Genomic DNA, 11,860 nt, shown 5'->3' on the forward strand with positions numbered 1-11,860 from the left:
ACCTCCACCTCCACCCGCCTCGGAGGAGCCCCGGGAACTGTGGGTAGAAGTAATGACAATGCAGGAACCCGGGATAAGACCCTCGACGACTGCCTCAAAGACGTCCACCACGTCCAACTCCTCGACACACAGAAACCATCCTACAGGCTGACGACTGGTTGTAAAAAAAAATTTTATTCTATTTATTTTTGGGCTTTGTGTATTTTTTCACCCATCCCAATTTTGTTAAGCCAATTCCCTTCCTGGTCATTGTGCGCATTGCCCCACTGTCGGCCTGGGGAGGGTGTAGAACTACCACATGCCTCCTCCGATACATGTGGAGTCGCCATTTTACGCCATTTCCACCAGATCCCCTCCCTGCTGAACAGGCCGACCAGTAGGAGTCGCAGTTTACAACGACCAGGACACATGTACCCCCACCATGCTTCCCACCCGCTAACACTGCCTATTATGTTAGTAGGGACGACTGACCAAGCCGGAGGTACCGCGGACAGCTGGATTCGACCCCAGAGTCTCTGCGGTGGTAGGCGAGTGCTTAGTCCACTGCGCTACCCAGCCGCCCTGGTTGTCAAGTTTAACAGATATATTGGCATAAGTAAAACTATTTTAAATAAATAAACCATGCACAAACACGCATGCACAAAAACACACCAGTGTCGAGCTTTCCATTCGCAACCACACTGCAACAACAATCGGCGACCCAAGAAATGTCATCCCCATCCTCTATCACGCTCCCCTGTCACCCCCCCCCTCCACCTTTAATATGTGTCTGTTGTGCGTCTGCCATCATTGCAAGACCTTGTCTCTCATAATGACAAGCATTTATGGGGAGGCCTCTTTTTAGTCTCTCTCTCTCTCTCTCTCTCTCTCTCTCTCTCTCTCTCTAAGAGACGGATGGGCTCCTCGCACCGTTAATAAAAGCGGGGGCCATTGTCAGTGTTGGATCGTGGAGGATGGGAAGCTATCAGGGGAGACTGTCATCCAGCCGTCAGTGGAATAGACATGCTGTGACACAGGGGTTGAGCTGCATGGGCTGTAGGTGTGCAGGACTCATAACTTCTGTAATAACATAATAACATAATAACATAACTCTGTTGTATGGCACTGTAGGCAACTGAAGCCTACAGAGAGGCATGCGGTATGACGGCTGCTATAAATTACATGTGGGTGGGCGCAACACACTAGATTTCCAGAGAGCGTTATCTATTGTGGGTGGTATGACATTATAATTTCGGTAGTGTCTGTGTGTGGGTGGGTGGGTGTGTGAATCCGCCCCAATATCACGCAAACTATTTGCAGTTGCAGCTTAATCTGTGGTTCTAGTTGTTTTTATTTGTTTCAAATCAAATCAGTGTGAATTCTCAGCAACTGAACAGTACAGAACAACTCAGTAAACTGATTTTACTATTAAAACCTGTGCTAATTGTACGTCATAACCAGCTAGTGTAGCAGTCACACGCATTTTGAGAAATCATAACATGATTTGTAGATTTTTATTTTTTATCCTTTATTATTATCCTTTACATTTTGATTGTCAACCACTTTTTCAAGTGGGCCCTGGCCAAGAAGGCAGTAATGGAAAATGTTCACATATAGAACATTAAAACAAATAAAAACAAGATAGTGAGAAGTTAGAACACACAGATACTATGTAAATGTGTTCACATTTGAATGAAAACACTGTGTCCACACACTTCAATGAGCATGCTGTAGCAAGCGGGGTGTTAGATTATTTCTTTAAAATGATCAATTTTAGACGACGTGATTAAACGTACGTGTACATGATGCCATACAGCCTTCATTCACTGGGTGGAACTATTCACGAGTCGACCCACTATAACATGCTGCGGACATATGTGCTCCAACCGGTTCCAGATGGTTTACGTCTGCGGGTCGAGACTCGAAGCACCGGCCTCTCTCTTATATCTTGTGCACACAAGCCATTACACACAGCGATGCGCAAGCACTACCTCTCTGGTTAAGAACACAGAGGCTAAGGACACAGAGGCTAAGGCCTATGACACTAGGGGTGTGAGCGTAACGAGGTCATTAGTGCACTTTCATCGATTCGTACGATAACGGCGCTAAAGAAATCAGACAGAAACAACATACCGTAATTCCTCTAATAGTAACCCCGGCTTGTATTTGTTTCAACTGTAGCGGGTACCAGGCTTGTATTAGGAGGAGGCCTGTATAAGAGGGAGGCCTATATTTCAAATTTTCAAACGGATCATAATGAATAAATCAACATTTTGTGTCAGTTTGAACCCAGTAAAATGTACTGGGTTCATTTATTGAAACCAACCAAGTACTGTATGAAATAGTAAACAGTGCAATTACAGGTGGTCACTGGTCATTTCAACGTTTTCAAAGTGAAATCAAGTAACTAGCTCAGTATGCAGCTCAGTATATTAGTAACCCGGCTTGTATTAGGAGGCCGGCTTATAATTGCTTAGCTCAAGAGCGCACCCGGCCATTAATAGAGACCCGGCTTGTATTTGAGACCCGGTTACTATTAGAGGAATTACGGTAAGTGTTTTCATTCCAAAAGAAAGGCAGGCGAAACTAATTGTGTTACAAGTACCATCCTCGTCGGTACGGCAGACCAGGGGCTCGCTCTCGGGGCCGGTTCCGATCTCGGTGAGGGCCGCCACGCTGACGCGGTACTGGGTCCACTTCTCCAGTCGCTGCAGCAGAACCTGCTCCTCGGTGGCGGGCACGGTCGGCTCCTCCGCGGGCTCCCCGCCGCCGCCGCCTGCCTCGGACGAGCCCACCACCTGGTAGCGCACCGTGTACCCCGCCAGGGCGCCGTTCTGGCTGTCCACAGGCGGGGGGCGCCAACTTACCAGCAGAGTGGTGGAACTGGAACTGCTGCACTTAATGTCTAGAGGGGGGGCTGAGGGCTCTGGTCAGGTGGAGAGGACAGGGAGGAAGGAGGAGGAGGAGGAGGAGGAGGAGGAGGAGGAGGAGGAGGAGGAGGAGGGAGAGGAGGGAGAGGAAGGGGGAAAAAGGGGGGTGAAAAACAAAAAAACAAAAAAGATGGGAGAGATAAAGAAAATGATAAAAGGAAAGGTCCAAACTCAAAGAGAAAAGGATAATTCAACTGAAGAAAATGTACTGACGGCAAAGAAGGCAAAATGTGGTCAAAACCAAAACAAAGAAAAACGTGTCAGGCTTAATGTCAACTTAAAAGGAATAAAGGGACAATGACACAGGCATACGTAACGACGAGACGAGTCGGCTGGAGAGACTGTGTGCCGTTCATCGGCTCTTCTAGAGCGATACGGGGAACGGGACGCAGCCGGAGTGTCTGATATACGAGCCGGTCCGCGTGAATATTTTAGGCAACCAACATGTGTTTAGCGTTTCTCTGATTGGCCACTACGCCCATGTGACCGCGGCAGCGCGAGAGAGCTGCAGCGCGGAAATAGGCTGTCTATTGCCATTCTCTAAGACAAACTCTAACCTTAACCAGCTCCTTAACAGCGCCTAAACTTAACCCTTCTAACCTTAACCAACTCCGAAACAATGCCTAACCTTAACCTTAACCAACTCCGAAACAATGCTTAAAGTTAACATGCCTAAACTTAACCGGCGAAAGAATGCACGTTAAAAAAATAAATAAAAATTTAAGGGAATCAAACTTGTCACCAACGGACCGCAGGATCCACAGCAAGGCAGCGCTACCAGTTGAGCTAGTTGTCGATGTAAAAACAGGGGGGATTACTGCCGCGTCGCCGCGGGGGCGTGGCTAGACGCAAGTTGGGCGTGGCTAGACAGAAGTTGGTTGCCTTTAATATTTAGGCAGCCGCTTGGTCCCGTTCAGAGTCGCGCTGCTTTACGCCCCCCCCCCCCCCCCCCCCCCCCCACTACCCCTAACGCGAAGGAGGGACAAATCTCTCTCTGGCGGTCTGTACCGACTCTTAAGCTAAAGAGAGGCTGTATTTCTCAGCTCGAAGCGCGGGGGGGGAAAGTAGCGGAGCCCCTCTTTTGATTTTTTTAATAGTATAAAAGCTTTTCTACCGCAGTGGCTGTTTTTTATGTGTAGAGTGCTCTTCCAAAACATATTAAAAACTACACATCTGTGAACTTTCTAAATCAAACTCAAAGCCCTCCCGTCTAATCTGTGCCAAGCTCTTACAGCTTGTGCTCAGCGAGTGAGTGAGTGCGTCGTGCGAGGAGCGATAAAACTGTTCACTCTGCTGCCAGGGTTTGGCATTATACGGATAGAGGGACACGTATGGAAATATTTCTATTCAAGTCGAGTTTCGGTCCGTCTGTTCCAATGCTCCTGTGCGGAGGCTAAATCCCCCTCCTTCATTGTATACGGTTAAATCCCCTTCCTTCATTGGCGACGAGCCTATAGGTCATTAGTGCGCTTTCACCCATTCGTACGATAATGGCGCTAAAATAAATCGAAAGCAAAATTAAATCGTAACAACAACAAAAAATAAATAAAAAGCGTTCCACAAAGAGTGGCCCCGCGGAACACAGGACTCAAAATGAACCGCACAGAAACAACAGAAGTGTTTTCATTCCAAAGGAAAAGCAGGAGAAACTAATTGTGAACTGAAACTGGGAAATGATTTCTCTGTAACCCAAGGTGACTCGAAAGAAAGAACACAAAAACAGTTAGGGTTCAAAATGACAAACTCATAAGAAATGTGAAAAAGGAAAAAAAGGAAAATTAAACTTTAAAAAAAATAATTAAAATAAAACACAAGTACTGTACTGTCTGTACACCATACGTACCTGGCTCCCACAAATACTAACTTCTAAAGACTTTCTTACCACCAGCACCAGACTATAGAGTGTTCTTACTCGATAGTCAGTGAGCCTCAACGCTCTCCCTCCAAAAATATACTCCCGTCACTGAATTTGGATTAAAAACTAGCCCCGTTTTGATATTGAACCAACTATACCTCCGATTGCCCTATTGACGTGATGATTTTGGACCCTTTGTGGGCTGATGGGAGGGAGAACGTTGGCTGTGTGCTGTAACCAGGACTGTTTTACTCTCTCCTTACTTTGGGCTGGAGGGTCCACAAGACTGAGAGGGGGCGCTGTTGGGGAAAACCTATTCCTGTGAGATTGTCTGTGTCTGCCCTCGACAGAGGAGATAATGTGTCTTTCCTCTGTTTAGATAACTCCCATTTCATAGCCCAGCGGCAATGTATCAGAGTGAAGCTCAAAGCCCTGCGTCAACGGATGAGAGTGAAGCTCAAAGCCCTGTGTCAATGTGCCACTTTGAAGACACCAAAGACAAGAGCACAGGTAGCCTGTGTTGCTACACTGATGAAAGGTTTGTGATACCCTTCTCACTGCACTACCGCTTTGCGTAAACAGACTAAAAGAACCAAACAAGGGTCTTGATAATCAGAGAATCCTCCTCCCTGTTGAGATATACAGTACTGACTGTTAAATAGGACAGGACCACAGCCTCTGTCCCGAGTTTCCTCTGTGTCCAATGGGCTTATTTACTTACGGTCTTACTGGATTTTGAGCCTTTCAGCTCCTTTCCCTTCCACTCATTGTATTTGCAAACTCCCCACGTCAAGAGTGATCGCTCACTTCTCAATCTTCGCCGTGTGAAAAGGACTCTGAATCTGCCCGGGTCCGCGGCTATCGCACCGCACAGACCTCCTCGCGCCCCGATAAGGAGTAAAGACGGGCGAGGGCACCAGCTTTAGTAAACTGCATATATATCATATCCCACAAAAGGCCAATGGTGGGATTATGAATACCAGAACTATACAAGTCTGCTAATGCTTCACTTGAAGGTCTACTGAAGCCTCTCTGAGAGACTTTCTCAATGCTATTTGACAAATAATTAAGTCATGTCAGTATTGATATTGGCCTTCAAGTTTGTCGTGATGTGAATGAAAGCTTTGGGTACAAAGCCTGACGTGTTTAAAAAGTGCTGGTCTACCTAATCATTATGACGTCTCCAGGTGAAACCTTTATAACTAATCATTATGACGTCTCCAGGTGAAACCTTTATAACTAATCATTATGACGTCTCCAGGTGAAACCTTTATAGCTCATTATTATGACGTCTCCAGGTGAAACCTTTATAACTAATCATTATGACGTCTCCAGGTGAAACCTTTATAACTAATCATTATGACGTCTCCAGGTGAAACCTTTATAGCTCATTATTATGACGTCTCCAGGCGAATCCTTTGTAACTAATCATTATGACGTCTCCAGATGAAATCTTTATAACGTCTCCAGGTGAAAACGTAGTCTTTCATTTTAGTGTGAAAGTTTTACTACTGTATGAGTCCTTCAATTGACAATGTTTGCTGGTCATTATTCTGTCCCTATTGTTGATCTTACAATGACACAGATTGTCAATGCTTTTTAGTATGAGAGCATTTGTATGGTGTGCATTTGTTGTTGCATTTTGATCATCATCAATGTCAAATGTCCTAACATTCATATTTGTAGGATCATTAAGGAATTAATCCGCCTCAATGGCAAATGGCTGTGCTGGTACAACCAGTCCAATATATCTAAAAACCTCCCGCAATTACAGTAAGTGGGAGGCTAAACTGCTTGTTTGGCTAAATACAGAGGATTTAGAATCTGCTGAGAGATAACACTCCACTGACTGCTGGCGGCTTCAAGGTATAATGTAAATGTGTAACAAAGCCGTCCCGGGGTCTGGCCTATAGCTCATCGACAAAGCGTGAAATGAATTCCGAGGCTATGAAATGGGATTCTTATCTGCCACTCTGGGGCCTTGCAGTCTCCCCCCACCCTCCTGCACACCTCCCCTAACCCCCCCCCCCACCCCAGGGTCCGTCTCCGGCTCCATTACCACGCCTCGTGGACGGGTAATGGTGAGGAGGACCGACGGGGGAACCCACCGGGCTTCCTGCTTGCGGACCCTGCACAGCCGTGACCGAGTGGCCTCACAAAGCGGCGCGGATCAACCTGGTCTGACTAGGGGACGGCGTTTTCCATGAGGCCTTGCTTCTGAATGAGGGCCACTGCTGCCAATCACACCCGGTGAAGAGATCATCCTCAACCCACTGTGGATGAAATCGAGAGTCGTCGTCCCCCCCCCCCCCCAAAAAGAAATGACTGAGATCCTGCTGAATTGCAGAGGTTATTCCGAATCACATGCAGGGGCAGCCCTGGAGGCTCGTGGGGAGTGGGCGATGGCAGATGACTTAATAGTGGGTTTTCAGAGGTTCTTGGCAGAGTGGTCCCCATGACAATAGCCACTGGTAACGCCACAATGACTGAACACAGACCTCAATGCTCTGAGAACATTTTGTACCAGAGATAAAAAATGACAGTAAAGCAAACAAGAAAAAAATATATATTATCGTCTGTCTTTAATTTTTTTTTTACTTTACTGGCAAAGAGGTCCAGTCTGCCAGATAACATGCAGGCTCAAATCCAGGCAAGGATTCTCAATGTATATCATTTTCTTTTGTTCCTCTGGGTCTTTCCTAGTGTGATATTAGTGTTCAGATATGTCGGAGTGAGAGCAGCTGGCCCAGGCAGGCAGCTGGTAAATAAGGCTTCCTCATTACACTGAAGCCCTGAGCGTGTGTGTGTGTGTGTGTGTGTGTGTGTGTGTGTGTGTGTGTGTGTGTGTGTGTGTGTGTGTGTGTGTGTGTGTGTGTGTGTGTGTGTGTGTGTGTGTGTGTGTGTGTGTGTGTGTGTGTGTGTGTGTGTGTGTGTGTGTGTGTGTGTGTGTGTGTGTGCGCGCGCGCACACATGTCTAGCAATTTTATGCCACTCCAATGAGGTGTGTTTTTTAATGACGGTGTCTGGCAGCGCCACACCAAGGTAATTGGATTCTTAGCTGAGAGAGGCTACGGAATATTTTGGGGGCCAGTGGAAGAGTGCTGCAGTCAAATGTCTCTCTCCACACAGTATAGCGCTGCACGCAACCGCCCAGAATACTGAGAGCTATTGTTCCAAAAGTAGACATATGTGTTGATTAGATTTGTGATCTTAGGATACACACACACATTTTCAACCCTAAACCCCTATTTCAATACCCAAACAGAAATAGGGGTGTTAGCAAGCCTTTTAGAGCACTGGTGGGCTTACTGTACATACACCCTACTGTGGTGGTGTTTTCAAATTAAATTAATTAATATTTAACCAGGTCACGTATGACGTCTACAAGCATATTCTTGAGTGTCGAAGTCATCGGGTCAAAGGGTTATTATAATGGCAGACTGGATCCCAACCAAAAACAACCACTTACCTCAAAGGCATCCAAAAGATCAACTTGTGATTGATTGTTTTGTATTGTATTGTGTTGTGTTGCATTGTGGGAACTGTTTTCTTCTGTCTGCCTGAGTCTGTGATCTTCCTGACCTCAGTGGTGAGAGAGGCCATTAGCTCTTTCTCACACCTGATTGAGGAGGGGCGCTATTCCCCCAAAAATAAAAACGTCTAGAAGAACCTGATGTCTGTGGCGCTCTGAGTCCCTCAACTCAAGCGGAGATCTTTGAGAAAGGCCACCGGAGTATACTTACTCTCACCACTACTAGCTCTATCCCTAAGAGGGCCATGCTGCTCACTGTTAGCTGTGGCGGACGCTTGGGTTCACGAGAGGGAGAACCCAAAGGACAGGAAGGAAACAGCAGCGATCTAACATTTTGGCCATGATGCTGAAGCGATCCGGAAAACAAATGCAAAAAAAAAATTTAAATAAAAAAGATCTAACTTTTTCGAAAGACTCAACTGAAAGAGGAGGAAGAGACAACGTAAAGCGAGGTGATGTCAAGCCATTCAGAGGAGAAGCGTTTTGTTCCATTTCACATGGCGGGAACAAGTGACAAAAAAGAGAGTGAGAGAGGAGGAGAGGGGAGCGAGCAATGGAGAGAGAGAGAGAGAGAGAGAGAGAGAAAAAGAAAGGAGTGTATCCGATCCAATCCGCATCGCAGCTTACCGTTCCAGAAAACAATGCATAACAGAGGGGAGGGACTCACAGGCGTTACATCGACAGGCAGAGATGTGCACGCACGCACACACACACACACACACACTTGAGACGCAGAGACAGAGATGGAGTTGGATGGACATATATATATGTATATATATAGGATGGTTCATGCCTAGGAGTGGTCAAAGATCAAGGATGCAGTGGTAGATTTTCAACAGCACCCCCGGTGGGTGGGAGGGAGTGTTGCATGCAACTGGTTGTCTCTTCGGTGACTTTGCACTGTCTGTGTATATAATTGTGAGGTGGTTGTCCTAAAGCCCCACACACCCCAGAGGTGGGTTACGGCCAACAAGGTGCGCTGGTAGAAACAGAAAATGTGTTAAAAGAGGTCTCCTCCCACTGCCATGGCTTTCCAGAGTCTAATCCCAGTCAATCTCACAGAGGACAAACGTTTCTCTTATACCTAATATAGTGTGTTATTGTTACAGTCTGCGGTCTTACAAAGATTATTTCCCGTCACCAGTATCCCAAAATGAATATATGTTCACGGGCTGTTTCTGATCCCACCCATAATCCCGTTAAATCCAGCTCCATTATTGTTAAATTCTTATAGCAATAATGTGCAAAACCTCTATATGCAACTTCAGTGTTTTGTATGCGATGTAGCCCCTGAGGAAGGCAGGAGACTGTGCATTTAATATCCCGCCAGGCCGCCACCTCAATCGGTGTTGAATATTTTATCGGTTAAGCCGTTAGCGCTCACTCTCCTCAACCTACTGTGTGCCATGGTGTCACTGCTGTTATTTTTAACTGTCTGCGTTTTTAAATTATTCAGTTGTGTTGCTCCCATCTGCAAAACAAAATACCAGTGCTGATCTGCTGGTAAAAAGAAAAAATTGGGAGGCGGGCTTTCTGTGAGTGCATTCGATGGTGGCTGATAGGAGGGCTTTGCTGCTCGTCCTATGATTCCTGAACCCACCCTGAACCTCTCCTCCCCCACAGAAAGCCATGGCAGTCACTGGAGAGCGAGGACATTTTTTGTGTCTCTGTCACGGGGGAGAAAAGTGCACTTGCTGCTGGTAAAAGAAAAGCAAATATGAACAGAAGTGAAAAAGGTAAATAAGGAAACTGCCCAAAGTTATCGGTCCACATAGACTTGATTATTTTTTTTTACAATATAGGGTACACTTCTACGTATTTAGCACCGATGGACAAATCAAAGGTTAAACGGCTGTAAAGCAGTGATCATCACACACCTCTGTCCTCCACAAAAACAAAACAGTGCATTGTGTAAAATGTAATTTTCATGAGGAAAAAAAACCAAAAGAACAATGATCCTCGGGGGAAAAAAAACAATCTATATCAAACAGATATAATCTAATCTAAATGATTAGATCACATGTCTTTTTTTAGTAAGAGTTCAACAACATATCCCTTAAGAAAAGACAGGCATAATAATTCTGCAAACACTGGATCAGCTTTGAACCCTGAGTATGTCTGAACAAAACACAGTCATAGTTCAAAGGTGATGACGATGACGTTAACATTTCACAAGAGCGAGGTTACAGCCTGGAGTCAGAGAGAAGATTCACAGTGTCATCGATCACTTGAGTAAAGGTCCACAAAAAAAAACCTTAAACCTTAACCCACCCCGCATAGACAGTATATTCAACAGTATCCTGACAGACCCCAGCCACCCAAACCACAAACTGTTTGGGCAGTCTCAGGTCCAACCACATCCACAAGAACACTGAACAGCTACTGACGGACAGACTCTGAATCATCACATGAGCATACACACAAAAGCACCTTAAGTGACTTACACACCACACAAGCACACTTATTACACACGCACACACTGCTGCTACTTACACTGTAGAATCATATTTTAATATATTCTTTATTTATATTTTTACCATGTCAAAAAAAAAACATATACCTTGTATTGTATAGTTTTGTATAGATGGCGTTGTGCATTGTGTTTACAAATCTACTACGGTCGAGGAACCGGGGAAAAACAAGCATCTCACGTTTTTCTCTGAATGTATGTACATTTTAAAAAGCCGTGACAATAAAATAATCCAGATTCTGAGGACACTGTTAAGCACTCGGCTCCAGCCCACCCACAGCCCACAGAGAGAACACGAGAGGAGAGCAGGAAAAGGGCTACATACTGGCTTGCAGGGTCCTCTGTGTTACGTCATTGGTGAAGGCTCCGATGCCTTTGCTCGAGATGGCGGCCAGACCGAAGAAGTATTCCGTGTTTGGGCGAAGGCCCTCCACCACGTAGGAGGACATGGGTCCGAATGTCCTCTTTACCTGTTAGGTAGAGAAAAAGGGTTGGCGATTCCTCCGTCCCCGTTTTAAAAAGGTGTCCTTAAAAACGCCAGCGATGAGCTCTCTTACCTGGCCGCCGAAACTGCCTCTTTGAAGCGGAGCTCGTAGTTGATGATGCCCTCCTTCTCGTGGGCCGACTCCCAGGTGAGCTCGACGCTGACGTCGGAAACAGCTCCCACCTGAAACTTGGTCGGCTGTCCGGGGACTAAAAAACACATCACACACATTGTAGTAAATGCCCCCGTTTGAACGATTCTAGTTCCGACGACAGCGCGGCAAAGCCCCCCAGTATGAAGAGACGACCCGGGGGGTCCTTACCTCCCTGCAGCACCTTGACGTGGATGGCTCCGAGAAGGGTCCGTCCCCCACGGAGGTGAAGGCCAGCACCTTGATGGTGTAGGTCTCCGCAGCCACCAGGCTCTGGATGGTGGTGATGATGCTGTCCTGCACGTTGTGGATCTGCCACAGGCTCATGGGCTGGGCGTCGTCCATGGTGTAGTACACCCGGTAGCCCTTGATCTGCCCGTTGGGCTCCTCGGGTTCCTCCCAGCGCACCATCATGGTGTTCTGCGAGATGATCCGCGCCTGGATGTTGCGCGGCGGGCT

At 46.5% G+C, this 11,860-nt stretch overlaps 1 protein-coding gene across 1 annotated transcript; it reads right to left on the reverse strand.

Annotated features, from left to right (window-relative positions):
• Positions 1 to 1,560: 1,560 nt before the first annotated feature.
• LOC311248572 (receptor-type tyrosine-protein phosphatase S-like) lies at positions 1,561 to 11,854 on the reverse strand. The gene is made up of 4 exons (XM_084339434.1): positions 11,573 to 11,854; positions 11,324 to 11,459; positions 11,092 to 11,236; positions 1,561 to 2,905 (listed from the first exon to the last, which is right to left on the reverse strand). The coding sequence occupies exons 1-3, from the start codon at positions 11,813 to 11,815 to the stop codon at positions 11,118 to 11,120; spliced, it is 498 nt and encodes a 165-aa protein (XP_084195560.1). The 5' UTR covers positions 11,816 to 11,854; the 3' UTR covers positions 1,561 to 2,905; positions 11,092 to 11,117.
• Between the last annotated feature and the right edge of the window lie 6 nt (positions 11,855 to 11,860).

Source organism: Notolepis coatsorum, assembly GCF_963971535.1.
Source record: "Notolepis coatsorum genome assembly, contig: SCAFFOLD_4696, whole genome shotgun sequence".
Classification (NCBI taxonomy): Eukaryota; Metazoa; Chordata; class Actinopteri; order Aulopiformes; family Paralepididae; genus Notolepis; species Notolepis coatsorum.

Bases quoted from the DNA above. Each gene is read 5' to 3' on its own strand.
- LOC311248572 (XM_084339434.1), bottom strand. From the start codon at position 11,815: ATGATGGTGCGCTGGGAGGAACCCGAGGAGCCCAACGGGCAGATCAAG. The intron at 11,460-11,572 runs GTAAGGACCCCC...TGTGTTTTTTAG, and splicing joins CGTCAAGGTGCTGCAGGGAG to TCCCCGGACAGCCGACCAAG. The intron at 11,237-11,323 runs GTAAGAGAGCTC...TCTACCTAACAG, and splicing joins GAGGCAGTTTCGGCGGCCAG to GTAAAGAGGACATTCGGACC.